This window comes from Aedes aegypti, chromosome 2 (assembly GCF_002204515.2).
Source record: "Aedes aegypti strain LVP_AGWG chromosome 2, AaegL5.0 Primary Assembly, whole genome shotgun sequence".
Lineage (NCBI taxonomy): Eukaryota > Metazoa > Arthropoda > Insecta > Diptera > Culicidae > Aedes > Aedes aegypti.
Window position 1 is genome coordinate 219,744,161 of NC_035108.1, and position 17,405 is coordinate 219,761,565.

General features: G+C 35.7%; 1 protein-coding gene across 5 annotated transcripts in view; it reads left to right on the forward strand.

Annotated features, from left to right (window-relative positions):
- Nucleotides 1-17,405, forward strand: part of LOC5569572 (GTP-binding protein Di-Ras2) — a 264,012-nt gene that overhangs the window by 187,579 nt on the left and 59,028 nt on the right. For all 5 annotated transcript variants that reach the window (XM_001658588.2, XM_021844049.1, XM_021844050.1 and 2 more), the window contains 2 exons: nt 10,386-10,745; nt 11,679-11,956. In XM_001658588.2, coding sequence (XP_001658638.2) covers nt 10,575-10,745; nt 11,679-11,956 — 449 coding nt within the window. In that variant the 5' untranslated portion in view covers nt 10,386-10,574. The remainder of the gene's footprint in view (nt 1-10,385; nt 10,746-11,678; nt 11,957-17,405) is intronic.

Below are 17,405 nucleotides of genomic sequence, written 5' to 3' on the forward strand. Positions count from 1 at the left end.
CCTCGACGGGCGAAGCGCACAGGTGCTTGTTGGAAACTGCAAATCCAATTCATTTGATGAAGAAACTGGCGTCCCACAAGGATCAGTGATTGCGGTCACGCTATTTCTTGTGGCCATGAGCGGTGTTTTCTTGGTTATTCCCAAGGGAGTCTTTATTCTAGTGTATGCGGATGACATATTGCTAATCGTCACTGGCATGCACCCGAGGAGCGTTAGACGAAAACTGCAAACAGCCGTTACTGCTGTCGCCAAATGGGCACAAGAAGCCGGCTTCGAAATTTCAGCAGAGAAATGTGCTAGACTCCATGTATGTAATATTAAACATGCTCCACCAAAGATTCCCATCAAGATAAATAAATGTCCAATACCTACTTAGAAGAGCATTAGAATTCTTGGCGTTAACATCGATCGACACTTAACTTTTCAAGACCATTTTGCCAAGGTCAAGGAGGCTTGTAAGTACAGGGTGTGTATGATCCGCAACATTACAAACCGGCGTACTCGAAGCTGTAGGGCAACTCGTCGCCGAGTCGCAGATGCCGTAATTAACAGTAGACTGTTTTATGGGATTGAAATCACCTGTCGGGAAATGGAAAATCTGGTCTCTACACTGTCCCCGATCTATAATAATACTGTCAGAGCACTGTCGGGCCTTCTCCCCTCTACACCTGCTTCCTCTGCCTGTGTAGAAGCCGGCCTGCTCTCGTTTCGTCACAGGGCTACAATGACTTTATGCCACCGAGCAATCAACTACCTCGAAAAAACTAGGAGTGGTGGGCAAGTTTGCTTTCTCACTGAGCAGGCGAACCGCGCCCTAAACGATGTGACCAGTTCCACGCTCCCCCCGGTGGCGAGAGTTCACCGTGTTGGGCCTCGAAGCTGGAAGGCCAGAGGACCCGAAATCGACATGGCCATGAAGTCTCTATTTCGTAAGGGTGAAAACCCGATGCAGGCCAAGCTGCTGTTCATCGAAAGAATTAGAAGCCGTTACTCTAACGCGGATATCCGATACTCCGATGGCTCTAAGGCAAAAGGTACCGTAGGAGTAGGCGTATTCAGTCCTGTCTGGAAAGCTCAATACAGTTTGCCTGGCCAATGCTCCGTATTTTCCGCTGAGGCAGCAGCACTGTTCAAAGCAATTGCGAAACCAAGTGATAAGCCCATTTTAGTTGCTACGGATTCAGCCAGTGTCCTGTCAGCTCTGGAATCACCAACGGCAAAGCACCCCTGGATTCAAGCGATACAGAACACCATAAACGACAGAAATAGAAGAATCACTTTGACTTGGGTCCCGGGCCACACTGGAATACACGGTAACGAACAGGCAGACATACTGGCCAACCTTGGTCGGTCAAGTCGCCGTCTATATCAGAAAGTTCCTGCAGCGGATGCCAAAATATGGATCAAACATGTTATTGAGAATGCCTGGGCAGAAGAATGGCGTGCCAACCAATTCCTGTTTCTCCGAAAAATTAAAGCAAGTACGGAAGCCTGGGAAGACAGAACCAACTGGAAGGAGCAGGTCGTGCTTTCACGACTTCGTACAGGACATACGAGGGCCTCACACGACTTCTCCAGTAATTCATCGTTTCGCAGAACCTGTGAGACATGCGGAACTCGTAATACAGTGGAGCACATTCTATATGAGTGCCCCACTCTCGAGCATCTTAGAACGCTCTATCAGATGGGAAGCATCAGGAATGTGCTCCAAAATGACCAGGCAAGTGAAACCAAACTTATTTGTTTTCTAAAGGATGCAGACTTATTTGCACTAATTTGAGTCTCCTTAAACTATTTCCCAAATAGCAATCAAACTACCCAACCCCGCCGAGTGCAGTCCCCCGCTGGGACATGCATTTCGTGAGGGCAATGACGAAAATAGCAATCAGACAACGGTCACCGGCCCTAGGCATGAAAATGGATCATCAAACGGAAAACTACTATAACCCAACATTCTCAAACCGTATCACCGACCCAAGCAGAAAACAGGCTATCGAGCTGGTTATGACTTAAAGTTCTATGCAAACTCCATTACACCCCTATCCCAAACCTATTCTCCTAAATCTTCTACCTCAATATCCTTTCACCCAATATGAATGCCAGCATTGTTAAAAATTTTTGTAATACTAAACTCTGTAACAGACTAGAGAATACCCTTAAGGTACCTCTAGCGTGCAATATTCGTCAACCGAGATGAACCAGCCTCAGGCTGAAAGTCTCGTTAATAAAGATAATAATAATATACAAAAAAGTAGCTACAATACTGGTTCGTATCCTAACAAAATTGCAATTCAACACATATAAGAAATCGTTCGTAACTATCACAATAAATACTGAGAAAAATCTTTTGCCAAATTTTCAGTTGACTCAATAATATTATATTCGTACAAAATTGACCCTTTCAGAGTCCCTCCTGACTACACCACTGGTCCATCACCCGAAAGGCTTTGGGGTTTTTCATATTTCGACATGTAGAATCTAACAAAAATAGTCCGGTTGAAGACCCCGTGTAACACCATCGTGACCTGTCCTTGTCAGTAAAAACAATTTATAAAAAAAAAAATAAAAAAAGACAATTTACACCGTTTTTAGCACATAGGCTGCACAGACTGAACGATCACTAACATAAGGCAACAGATAACACGAACCACCCAGTAGCTCAGCGATGAATTTTTCGTTTGACGAAAAGTTTGCACCGACTGGAGCGGGAATTGAACCCACACCCCGTGGCACAATACGCCTAGACGACTGACGCCGCTAACCGCAAGGCCACGAAGCCCAGTGGGCCATAAGGGACAAGTTTTGAATAGGGCTGAAATAATAATAATTTTAAAGGCGAAAGCAACGTCATAGAAAAAAAAGACTTATCGAGCACTCGACACTGAAGAAGTCTAGACTTCACAGCTGTAAGTCGCAGACAAAGTAGGCCTATCTGTCAAAATAAGCAACATATTAAAGTTTAAAGGTGTTTGCTCGCCTTACTAGTAATTTTAGAATTTTTTTTTTTTTTGCAAAAGTGAAGCGCTAAAGTTTAATTAGTAGTTTATTTTTCTCTTAACAGATGACGATAAAAATCTTGCACACCTCTAAAAAATAAAATGATAAACTAAAAAATGTGTTAAACTTTAAGAAAAAAAATGGTTTTTGTTTATGCTAATATTTTCTGTGTCACAACTCTCATGGCATAGTGTAAAACACATACATTACCAAGCATTTGAGAGCAAATACCAAAATTCAAAAAAGTCAAAAGTCAAAAGTCGTTTTTTTATTTTTACACGTTAATGGCAATATCAAACGATTAGAACGAATAAAAAAAAATTTTATTGGAAACGTTTCTTTGCATATTTATGAAGTAACGTAAGCAAAAAATGATACACTATATAATAATTATTATTATTATCTTTACTATCGAGACTTTCAACCGGAGGCTGGTTCGTCTCCAACTATATAATTACCACTGTATACGACAAAGCTTTAAAAGTTGATTATATAAATGTGACTTTCTAAAACCGACCTTAATCTTATAATTGAGCTTTCTAAGAGCAATATTTTATTTTTTTTTTCGTTTTACGTGCTTCTCAAAGTAAACATATATTCCGATAGAATTAGCTTTTTATCCTATTTTGTTCAATATAAAAATTGTTCAATACAAATCATCGAATCTTCAGAAGACACTTGAAAAAATGTAATTCTGTGCACGTTTTTATGTTCTATGCTTTATAAACCTTGTTGTATTTATATTAAGACTGCATATGATTCAATACTTTTTTAATTTCTTCAATATGTGATGACATGATGAAGATTTTGCGACTACTTTTCGATATACTCCCTAATTCAGTGCAGGAAAGTAGGCCGTTAAATATTGGCGTGATGGAAAACAGCCTACTACGATGAGAAATTGCAAATAGTCGTTTACGAAACAAGTTGCAGAATGATGATTTTTACAGCGCGAGTCGTAAATTTATCCTACGAGGCTTGCCACTTAAGGGTATCAGAAATTATATCGGAATGCATTCACCATTATTTTACAATTTATGAAAAAATGTTGTGTTATGATTCATTAGGCAACTCAACACAGTTGCGTAATGAGAAAGCGTTGCGTAATGACTATTCCCACATTGCATACTCCAGTGCAGGAAACAAGGCCGTTTAATGACAGATTGGCGTCATGAAAAACAGCCTATTACGATGAGAAATTGCAAAAAACATTTTTTGCAATTCCGTAGAAGATCACTTGAGGGTATCAGAAATCATATCAGGATGCATTCACCATTATTTTGCAATTTCTGCAAAATGTTGTGTGTTGAATAGCGTTAGGTAATGTTCATTACGCAACTAATACCACACTGCATAATTCAGTGCAGGAAAGTATTCCGTTTCGTGACAGATTGGATGGAAAACAATCTATTATGATAAGAAATTGCAAAAAAGTTGTTATCATTTTGATGACACCCTCGACAGATACCAAAGAAAATGAATTCAATGTCACGACGATCACGCCGCCACGACCGGGCAAAATTATCACAAACGCCGTCCAAAAATAGGTAAAATTTGAAAAGTTGCGCTAATACTTATAAGAGATAGAGTAGACAGCTAGGTAGAACGGGTTGCAATCAGAAAAGGAGCAATTTGATCGATTTAACTTAAAGAACTGCCTATCAATCGAAAAAGGATGTATAACAAATAACCAATTTGTTCAGCATCTTGAAATATTTGAAACAAATATATTTATGATTGCGAGAAACTGTCCTGAAATTTCGAGAAAAGGGAAATTCAGAATTATTAAAAATAGGTTTATTTCACATGCAACTTCAAAGTATTGAATAATTTGAAGAGTGAGAAAACACCAGTTTGAAGCATAAACAGTTGAACCTTTTGTATTTGGCGCCATTCGTGAGATCTGAACCGGGACCCTCCAAGCCCAAATCCGGTACTGCATGCATTGCTGCTTTTTGCCCTCCAATAATTTGTGATAAGGCGCAGGAAAATCAGCAACAACGTCGAACTGATTCTGCCATTAAGCACCGTGGTAAATTGTCTAGATAGGAACAATGTGCAGCAACACCTGTTCCGGCCAATATTCACATAAACTACATCATAGGGGAGTTTGGGAGAAGGGTGGCGCCCAGTGGCTATGTAGATATTGTTCATGTTGCTCGTGATAACGGGTTTCTGTTGCGTGCAAAATGTTACACAACATACTCTGCACAGAATTGGAGCTTGGTAGAAGGTGTAACGACATCATCACTAGATTCACCTTAGGTTGGATGTTTACTGCCACACCGCAGCACCGTTTATGCTTTCAGTGCAAATTGTTCGACCACGTGTTTTACAAATGGCGTGATAATTTATCGTACATGTTGCTACCAGTGGCAGATAGATAAAGACCACATCCGGATACGGACATGTGCAATAATCCAATAAATGTGCCAATATGACATATCAATGAAATTTACCCTAGCATAATTAATGGCAGCTGAGAAAATTTATGACGGGACCAATAGCCAACAAATAAAACGTCAAAAGTGCTGCATTTAAAGCGTTTAAATTTTCTTACATTCTGTTGTGTTTTTCTTAATTTCTTTGTTGGCACCATTCCAAACATTATTTATTGTCTTAATGTTTGTGTCGGAACATTGAAATATGCACGATGAGTTGAAGTTGTAAATTGAACTTAATTATTAATTATTTTGAATACGAAACAAATATTTGGATCCCGCAAGCATCATCGAATGCAGGATAAATAAAAATTATGAATGAATGCATTTTGCACCAGAGTTGAAATAAATGTGGGCAAACTACAAGTTTGACCAAGCACCTTCTGTCTCCTTTCTTTAGAGAGCTTGATTGATAACATAATATCTTTGAGTGATACAAAATACATGTCACAGATTTCATGGTACCAAACATGCAACACACTTAAATCAGAATGCCGATCTCAGTTAGATTTCGTGACGTTTGATGACAGCGGCACCCAAAGGGGCTACTATAAAAAAAAACTTAATATTTAGCTGACATATCAGTTAAAATTCAGTTGCTGACCGCTTGACTGAGCGAATCTCGGTAAAAAGTTGAAAATTAGCCGAGCTCAACTGAGTGTGAAGAAATAAGAAGGAACTTAAAGGTGTTATTTTTCATCATATATGAAGATGCTCTTGGATTGACATCTTGTAGGCACAGTCGAACGCAAATAACTCGGATAAAAGTTGCAATGGTTTTGATTTGGTAATACATTATTGGAGTAAAAATAATCCATGATGTGTAAATTTAAAGAATTCTTGATATTTCTAAGTTATGTCCGGTATTCTAAAATACATTATCGAAATGCATTGTTTCGTATTATCAAATTGATTATTGCACGCTAAAAAAAAGATAATATTCATCAAAAAAAGATACTAGATCGCATGAAACCAACAATTTTAGAACGTCAATAGAGCGACAATCGCAACTGAAATGGCATCTAATGGTTCTGTTTCGGTAGTAGTAAAAATGAAATGCCATTCTTCCATGTGATCGAAAATAAAAAGAGTCACCGAAATAAATACTAAAGCTCATGCATTGATAACTATTTTCTATCTGCTGTGAATTGTCACGACTGTGAAAAAAGACGAATTTCTGAAGCAATGTTTAATGTATTTTTTTTTAATATTTCTGAAGGACTTTTGCTAAACTTCGCGAAAGTATTTTTAGTAAAAATTTTAACAGTATTTGAAGGAATTCAAAAGGAAATTTCTAATAGAAATCCGGAATCATTTTGTGGATACAAAATAGGCATAGAAGGAATGGATAATTTCCTGAAGGAATTAACGTTTAGAGTATGAAAAAATCTCACAAAATTATTTGACTAACAATCGAACAATTGCAGCCAATATCCGATAGATTTCTGAAGCCACTTATATAGCACTATATTCTTATATTTTTTCTGAAAAGATGAAATCTTTCATTCCATAAAAAAAATAATGGAAATCGGTTGAGCTGTTCAAAAGTTATGATTTTTTTCAAAATAAAAAATCTAATGCGCTGGGACCTCCAGTGCACAATGGGCCGAATCGACAATTTAGCCGAAAAAAAGTGTTTTCTCTGTTCTCGTCTATTTTAGACGTTCGATGTCTTCAGAGAAGTTATTCGTAATTGAGTTTTGCATCTTTAAAGAAAGAAGTTTATTAGGATGGCCCTTATTTAAGTTAAAATTTTGACTCAAACTTTTTTGTTCGATGAAATTTGTGGCTGCGCTCTTCTGCAAACTTTTAGAAAATGTTATTTCGAACAACTTTGTCGAAGACACTTTTGAATGAACTGTTCATTTGAGCTAAGTAAATAGATTTTGAAAGTTTAAAGTTAGGGTGGACCAAAAAATCTGTTAGTTTGGTCCAACTTTTTTATTTTCAGTTTTACGTGAATGTGGTCTTCAGAAGAGTTGCAGAGGAAGTAAAGATACATATTTTTGCTGAACATCGCCAGTTTGTATTTCTTGTGATTTTGAAGTTATAAGCAAATTAAAGTGAAAAACTATGAAATCTTCAGATGCTCATAACTCATGGAGTTGGTTCGATAAAATTTTTCTTTAGGTGGCATTTGAAAGGCCATAAAATAGGCAACTTTTACTGCAAAAACTGTGCGAACGTAATTTTTGTAAATTGAGAAAATTCAGTTCAAAAATACACATAAAAATCTCAAAATTCGCCTGTAACTCACAAGATTTTAAAGTTAACTGCGTGCTACCTTCAGCAAAGTTGTAGGTTTTAGTCAGATCAGATTTTAACAGACAAAGTACAGAAAATGGAAAATTTTCCCCTCTGTTTCTTGATCACAATGGGAGTGTGTCAGCGAATGTAACACGTAGTGACACACAGTGATCGGCGCCAATCAGCGGGTGGTGTGTGTCTGTCTTTTTTTCCTTTCGTGGATCGTTGTATTCCATGAACGATAAATGTCATTCGTGTTGTGTGAATGCATGCGGATAAATGGGTTAAAATTTAAGCTAGTTTATGATTGTTAAATTTTCCAAAGCCTGGTGAAATGAAAAGGTACAATACTCAAATCACTTTTCGGATTTTCTTTACTGACATTCTTCTGAGGGTTCGAATAAGTAAGAGAGTAAAAAAAAATGCAGTATCATAAGAATATACACCTGTTCTGTTTAACGTTTCAGGTAGGAGAAAAATCTTTTTATTTGCATAGTTCTTAAGGGTAATCCGATAAGAGAGCTAACTATTTTTTTATAAAAGAAAACAATACACCAAGCAGATCATTTTAGAACTTTTGACCTTTTATCTTTCGACATTTTGTCCTTTTGACCTTTTAACTTTCGTCCTTTTGCCTATAAACCAACGGAAGATTCCATTCCCATATTTTGGATGTTTTACGTGAACTTATTTTCACCAGACCAATTACAAAGCTTTTCACCAGAAACTCTCGACATCGAGATGTTTATAGTTCAGTTTATGTTCCGAACATAAAACGAGACTAACTCAAGTTTTCTTTTAGAGGAAATTAATTACTAAACCTTTTGAAGAAATCGGAACAAACATTATTACAAGATATACATACCCATGTAAAAATGGCCAATTGACAAAAAAAAACTCTCAGTTGACAATACTGGAAAGAGAATAACACTGCGGAACACGTTTTTGTCTCCAGCACCAAAATACCGCTATTCACTTAATTCAGGGTTGCTGAATCCATTGCCGTTTTCAGAAATTTCATAGCACGTCTAGTTTTTGAGATATTCACTGTTGAAAAATGCAAAAAATGACTATTTCAGCCAACTTGCATGCAAGTTTTCCAGCTTGTAAGGCAATATATTGGCTTAATTTGCCACAGAATTCAAACTTTATGTGTATAACAATACTTACATCAAAGTTTGTAATACTTTCGATACGGAAAAGTTATTTTTTGATGGTTTAGAGAATTGTTGTATTTTGCCATATAGAAGAAACGAAGGATGTTGTATGAAGACTGCAAGCATGTTGAAAAAATCGGTTTAATCGAAATTTAATCGCGCAATTTCAATCAAATTATGTCTGAAATGAAAGTTCAAGTTTTATTTTGCATGTTGTATGGTGGATTAGCTTACAAAAAAGTATGATAAATTGTACTTTAAATTTCATGTACACATTAATAAAACCAGTCTTTTATACAACTTTGTCGACCTGTAGCTAAAAATTGTGACGTGCTGGAACATTTCTGAGAATGGCAACCCCAAATCTACTAGAGACACATAATTTGATCCTTGAGACACGCAAAAATGTCATTTTTGTTACGCTGTGGGAAGCAAAAGGAAGATTGAGATGAAATTAAAAAAAAAAAATACAAAACAACAAAAAGTCAAAAGACGAAAAGTCCCAAGTATACATAAGGGTGGTTCAAAATTTAAAAATGTTTAAAAATCCAATCCCCCATATGTTCCTTTATGACTAATTTTATCTGGATCTTCCAGATTTTTGTAAAATGGAGCCTCCAAAATCTGGAATATTCCAGACAAATCTGGAAGGTTGGCAACGCTGAGTGTAGGTACAAACTTATTATCCCATAGTAAAAACTAATTCTTCAAACCATAATAAGGCGGCATCCATAAATTACGTAACGCTCTAGGGGGAGGGGGGGAGTAGGCTCAAGCGTTACGACTCATACAAAAATTTAAAAATTTTCATACAAAAAGCGTTACGGAGGGGGGGGGGGAGGGGGTCGAAAATTTCCAATTTTAGCGTTACATAATTAATGGACGCTGCCTAAAGAAATTTGCTGAAGAGAGAAATACAAACTGACGGATAGCAGAAGAGATATTGCGATATATGTTTGATATGAGTTTGTTTGCTTTTATTTAGTATGGGATTATAGCTCTGCAAACATCTACAAAAATCCCAATTATATTAAATATTATTAATATTAGCTCAAAAGGGATATGTTTCTTCAGCAACATCCTTCATTAAGGTTTGAAGAATAAGTTTTCAATATAGGATGATAAATTTCTACTTTCATTACAGTATTAGCGTGTTTGGAACATTTCTCAAAATTACTCCATAGTAGTTTCCACATAAACCTACATTGTCTTTGGGCCATCATTAAACCACCATCTAGAAAGCTGAAAATTTCACAGAACACTGTTTTGATGGTAAGGATGGTAAGGAGCATACGAGAGATTGGATTTTCAAACATTTTTAAAATTTGAATCGCTCTAGTAAACATACAAGATCGACAACGAAAACTAGCAAAGGGGTAACATTCAGAAAATATGATGATATCCTAAGTCCAGATTAATTAAGCAAGTCCACAGGCTTTGTTTATTGTAAGTTGATGAAATTTGTAGTTCAATAAATGGACATTTCATTCATAAAAGAAATAATGGTGTTTCAACTTAAAACACAACTTTATGTTCCGTTAAGCTACCAGACAGAAGATTAAGTGAAGTTTTACCATGACAAGCTAGGAATAGTAATTGCAATAATAATAAAAAGTGAGTGAATTAGTGCAAAAGGCGGAAAACATATGTGGTCGGGGTCAACTTTGCGCTCGAGCAGCCTGTAATAAGTTCTACTGTACACGTTTCCCCACATCTCTGTTCTGCTAACTAAATGAAAATGTCTGACTTTGAACGAATACGACTGGTGATCCTTGGCGGTGCCGGTGTGGGAAAAAGTTGCATTATAAAACGTTTCCTCTTCAAAACGTATTCAGACAAATACAGACCTACTGTGGAGGATTTGTACAATCGAGAATACGACCTGGGAGCGGTGACGTTAAAGGTAAGTGTTTCTATCCATATGCTAGAGCAGCCTTATCCAGTACAAATGCTCACTAAGCAGTATGTGTCGAAAATACAAAACATCCGCAAAATAATCCACAAAATTCATATTTAGTCTTTATGAAATAAATTAATGATGATATAAGATTTATTTTCAATTCAATTGAAAGTTTCTGCATTTATCATCGTTTTACGTATGTTCAATTTGTGTCATTATTTTTAAGGGGATGCTAATTAAATGGTTTCTTTTGAATTCAATTTAAAGTTTCATGTATTTTTTATTATTGTTTCACACTGTTTTTTTGTTTTTTTTTTACAAAATAAAATGTCCGAGATCTATTCTAAAATTTTCCAATATAGAAAATGTAAGTAGGTTAGATGTACCAGTTATGGCCATAGTGGTTCCCTATTTTGCCATACATGATAATTTTAGAATTTTCACATTTCGAAAGTTTTTTTGTGGTTTATTTTTGAGATATAGGATATATCTTGACCATTAAAAAAAATAAATATGTGAAAGTTGTCGAAATTTTACATATGGCCAAATAGAGAACCACTATGGCCATAACTGGTACACTTTCCCTATTCTATTATTTTTTCTCAGAATACATTTTGGCTCATTTTTACTTACAGCCACTTTCTGGATGAAGAAATGTCACCCACAAAGACGGATCTCGATTTTTGACAGTAAAATAAGATGAAAACGCCCTTTGGGCATCCAATTGACAAACTAAAATATACAATCGTAATATACGGAGGACTCAAACTCAAATAGTCATTTTTTGTACAAGATAAAGTCTTAAGTATTTCTTCGATGCATACTGTGGGTAGTACAATTTCACTATAAAGGTGTATCGGTTTCTCATTTTAATGTTCTTTTCTGCTGTTCGGCGTATCTTCCTCTATTCCGTAAAATTTGAAATGAAAAAAACAGGTTGACATACTTGACACATCTGGGGAGATGCAATTTCCGGCAATGCGAAGACTATCGATTGCCACCGCCCACGCTTTCCTGTTGGTTTACGCGAGTACTTCCGAGCTGAGTCTGGGATGTGTGAAGCAGTGCTTTGAAGAAATCCGAGAACAACGAGCCGACTTCCAAGACATCCCAATGGTGATTGTTGGCAACAAAAGCGATCTCAGCAGCACACATCGAGAGGTACGCATCGAAGACGTATCGGAGTGGGTGTTTTGTGAACTGCCAAAGTTGAAGTAAGTAAAAATGCCATATGCCAATCATTCTTTACATGTAGGTTGTTCAGTGAGCTTTGGAGAAAAGAATCAATTTAATTCAGCTTCGGTTTTGAATTACATTGGCAACATTGATTGATTCAACGGTTTGTCAGCCAAAATGCTTCTGATTTGTTAACAATGGAATGGATAGAAGCAAAGTTTTCTCGGAGGAACTGAAGCTTTATATATACTCTATTTCATAAACAATTGAAACCGAGTTTGAAATTTCACCAACTAACTATTGAAAGTATTTGAAGATTTTTTTTTATGTTAGCCTTTAAAGTATTTTTATTTTAACTATTATTAACATTTTGTTTTGTTAACACATTTTCTTTTACAAGTTTAGGACTCTAAAATAAAAATAAACATTAAATAAATACATGAATCACTTATCGTGGCAGATTGCAACGATATTTGAAGAAGCAATTGACAACTTTTTTGATCTTCACTCTAATTGGAACATATTGCATATTCAGAAACTCCTTCAAAATATCATTTGGAATCCATTGAAGATCCATTTTTCTGGTTTGGAATCTGTTCCTGTATTTGTAGTCTATTTAAATTGGTACAGCAAACAACATTGCTGGCCTCGAAATTTGAAAACTTTTTTGAAAACTCACTAAAGCAAAAAAACAAGAGAAAGCAAATAGTTCCGCCTATCGAGGTCAGTTGTTCCGAATTTGGGGGATTAAGACAGGAGATTTTGAACTCCATTAGGGGAATCAAGGTTACCTTACAAATCGCAAAGAAAGGAGACTGTGACGTCTTGCCGGAAACTCTTAAAGATCGTGAGCTTCTTCTCAAACAATTTAAAGAGATGAAGCACAACTTTTTTTTTTACTATGACGTCAATACTAAAGTCGTCTTGAAAGGTCTCTTAAGTGACTATAAGTCACCTGAAGAAATCAAAAATGGAAAAATGATTTACTTGGATTTTTCCCAGTATCCGTTGTTTTCTTATGGGATCCTCCACTATAGGAACACTTTACCGCAACTATTGGTACAAGTAAAAAAAGTTTAAGCAATTTAGTGATATTTCACCAATTTTAAGGCAATTTGAACGCTCTTTTCAACTATTCCGTGTATCAACAATACGTCGATTGGCAGTTTTGGTTCTGCGGCTTATGTAATTAAATCAGTGAAAATGAACTGCCGCAACTATAGGAACACCCACAACTAATGGATCACTTACCCTAATATTAAAGCTTTAGAAAAAGCAAAACTTATGTTCGTTGTCCCTGTGACATGGGAACATTTCCAGAAACCTGGAGGAAATTTTCAGAACCCGTCTTGCCGTCGGTGCCAAAAGTGGGGTCGTGGTACATAACATTGCCGCATAGATGCTGAATCCATGATTTGCGGAGGTTCTTATCACGCTAAGAACGTCTGCTCTGTGAAGGAAGACAGATGTCGTTCCCGGAACTCTCCTGGCAGATTTTCAAATAATGTTCATTTTTCAGTTAACGATCGCTTGATTAAGGATCATACCCATCAGGTGGATTATAATCGTACTCACAAGCTAATTTTCTTCAGTCGAATCTTCAAATTTGAATGGATCTACCCAAGCAAACTCCCCAACTAACAATTTAGAGTCACAAATAAGCATGCATGTTCAATTATTGTTTAATAATGATAATGACAGCTGAATAAAAAAAATGCCCTGGCTGCGAAGATGCTCTTCCAACACAAACATAGGTCAATGTTCAGCTTTATGCATAGGAATGAACAAAAGTTTAATCACCACTTATTAAACGTTTCCAAAGATTTCCATTCGACTAGTCAAGATTGTTTTACTAATGTGCTGAACAAGACATGTTTCCCCCAATTAAAAAGCAAATATTCCACCAAACAAATGTGCATGTATGAAGGGATATTCAGAAGACGAACTAACGTTTTAGGTACTTATTTTATTTATTTATTTCGTCAACCGACGTAGACTAGTACATTTTACATATACATATTTTTGTTTCATTTCTTAATACTAAAATTACGAAATTTATAAAAAATATTGAAAAAGAAAGTGTAGTGTAAGTAATGTTAATTTCATTTTGTTTTATTTTATGCGTTGCGATTTCTAATGGATTTGAAGTATGTTTTCATATTTTGCCGAGACATGGTAAAGTCAATAGTTTCGCAATGTTGATTGTAAATGGCTATCATTTGATTTAGAGGTCCGTTTTTGGCATAATTTGTTCGATGATGATTTGTCAAGAATAAGTTACGATTTCGTAGTTGCCTAGAACGAGCGTAGAAATTTAATTTTGATAAGATTTCTGTAGAATCAATACGTTGTGAAATGATATCATTTACAAATGAAACTCTTGCGATTTCACGTCGCTCTTTCAAAGTTTGTATGTCAATAAGCATGCAGCGTGCTTTGTAGGGTGGAAGTGGAAATGATGTCCAACCTAATTTACGTAGAGCATATAGTAGAAATTGTTTTTGTACAGATTCTAATCTTTCTTCGTGTGTGATTGTGAAAGGAGACCATACAATGAACAAAATTGGTTTTCTGGCTCTAGAGTTTTCAATTCAAATTTCTCATCAAAGTAGTCTATGAAACACTTTAGAGCTTTAAAAAATGCGTAGTTTGGTGAGTGAAGAAACTCGTTATCTCTTTCCGTTTGGGAGTTATTGTTGTTTTTCTCTCAAAAACATGCCTACTTGATTGTGAATATTTTGATTGGGCAACATAAAAAATATCTTTTGACGGCATTCAAAAGACAAAATAAAATTGTATATTATATCAAAAAATTAAAAATGTGTTATTTTTGTAACTCTAATAAAATGCCCTTAAAACAAATGATTTTAAGCAGAAAACACTTTAATAACTTTTGAACTAAAAAAGATATCATCAATCTTTTTGCATGAAAATTAGCGTTTTGTTAAGTTCTAAAAGTCGTTCATAGACCGCTTTGACCAGAAATCTGAAATAAGAAAGATAGGGCTTTAAAACTATTTTGAAGATTTTCATAGTATGTATTTCTTTATTATTTTGCATTTGAGCATGAAAATAAAATTTTAGACAAAAATGATCTTCTACAAAATTGTTTTATAAAAATGTAGGCTTTCATACTGAGTCATTCAAAACAAGGGTGGTCCACAATTTCACACAAATCATATAATCAACTATTTATTTGCAAAAATACTGGTATATACTCTTAGGCAAAGCGGTAGAACTTAGAATTTTGACCAACTTTGCCAAAAAAAGTTTTTCTGTAGCTCAAAATTTGACCAATCTAGAGCATTTTTCCTAATCATCAAAGGTGTCCAACAAAAATCAGTTTTTCAATTCTAGTGTTTTTAATATTAGTTTCTCGTCAAAGTCGTCTATGAACGACTTTTAGAACTTAACAAAACGCAAATTTTCATGCAAAAATATTGCTGATATCTATTTTAGTTCAAAAGTTATTAAAGTTTTGTGATAAAAAATATTTAATTTTCAAGGTGTTTTATTAGAGTTACAAAAATAACACATCTGTAATTTTTTGATATACTGCAGTATTCCATGATTGATCTTACATATGCAATATATAGAGTTTTAATTATGGGTCATGAAAGTTGTAGCAGAAGCGTTTTATGAACCCTAGCATGTTATTAGCCCTGTGAATTATTGTATTGTAGTGGTCTACGAAAGAAAGCTTAGAGTCTAAGATTACTCCTAAGTCCCTTACTCTTTCACATTTTTCCATATTTTGATTTCCTAATGAAATTGAAATTCGTGGTGTTGTTCTTTTTTTGCTAAATGATATTAGGTTGCATTTTTTTACATTCAGTTCTAAAAGGCTTTTTTGCACCATATGTAGAATTTTTCTATTTCATTGCGGAATACATTGATGTCTTCTTCATTTCTTATTTCCATGTAGAGCTTCATGTCATCGGCATAAATTAACACTTTGACTTTATTGAAAATAAAGGAAATGTCGTTTACATAAAGCCTGTCCACGATAAATTTCGGACACGGATGGCGGGTGTACCACAGAAAGTTCGAGAATTTTACAGAAAGAAGGATTAACATCCTTGTCAACTGTTTATTTTGTAGATATAACTCTTTTATTCTGAAATAAACAATTGTTTTTGTTGAATTATGAGTAACTTTTTTTTGCTGCCATTATTTGGGTGTCCGAAATTTAACGTGGACAGGCTTTACATAATAAAAAGAAGAGGTCCCAAATGTGAGCCTTGAAAGACACTCGAAGTGACTTGAATTGGTTTTGATTTGTTTCCTTTGAATTTTATTATTTGTTGGCGGTCAGTTAAATACGATTCAAACCATTTCAGCAGCCTTGGCTCGATTCCAATTTTTTTTAGTTTGAAAAGTAACATTGGTATGTCTATGCGATCAAATACCTTGCTAAAGTCCGTATTAAGAGCATCTACGTGGTTTCCATTGTCCATTGCATTCAATGAATAGTCAACAAATTGAAGTAAATTTGTTGAGGTCGAGCGACCTTTAAAGAAGCCATGTTGTGTGTCAGTAATTCTATTTTTGATTTGAAGAAATAGTTTTTCGTTGACAATTGACTCGAAAAGTTTTGGAATACAAGAGATAATGGCTGTACCACGATAATTACGTATGTCAGATTTTTGGCCAGATTTAAAGATAGGCACTAAAAAGGAGCTTTTCCACTTGCTTCGCACTTCAGTAATTTCCCCATTCAACATAAACATGGTTAAGAGCTGAATAAGTATTTTATAAAATCTTAATTCAGCTTTGGTATATTACAAGCAGTGCTGGGAATGGTAATAGTAGTAGGCTTGAATTTCGCGAAAATCACGTGGCTTTCCCAGTACAGTACTTCAAAAACGTGAATCTCATCAAGTAGCCTATGTTGGGTGCATGAATTTTCTAAATCTTTAGTGTCATTGAAGGCTCTAAATGCGGGAAATGCAGCGGGAAGTTGAACATTTTTCTACAGTGGCTTTTCGCACTCCTGTTTATTATTATTATTCTCCTCCTTCTTCTTCTTCTTCTTCTTCTTCTTCTTCTTCTTCTTCTTCTTCTTCTTCTTCTTCTTCTTCTTCTTCTTCTTCTTCTTCTTCTTCTTCTTCTTCTTCTTCTTCTTCTTCTTCTTCTTCTTCTTCTTCTTCTTATTCTTCTTCTTCTTCTTTTTCTCTCACTTTTCTTCTGACTAGCCCGCTATTTTCCTTTCACTCTACCTCAACCACTTTCTTAGGACTATTCTGACAGTAGTATTTTTGCTTCTTCAGGGGCCCCTTTCTTCTGCTGGCGTCATTTGCTGGTCCTTTTTCCAATAGCTTCGCGACCTTTGCCGCCTAACTGGACCATACGATGATCGGCTTGAAGAATGGGCCTGGGATGACTGCAACTCATTTCTTCAGGTCTTTGGCCTGATGGAGCGATGGCCAGATCTGTTGCCCATTTTCGGAGTAAACCACGGTTCTGTGGTATAACCACGGGGTTCTG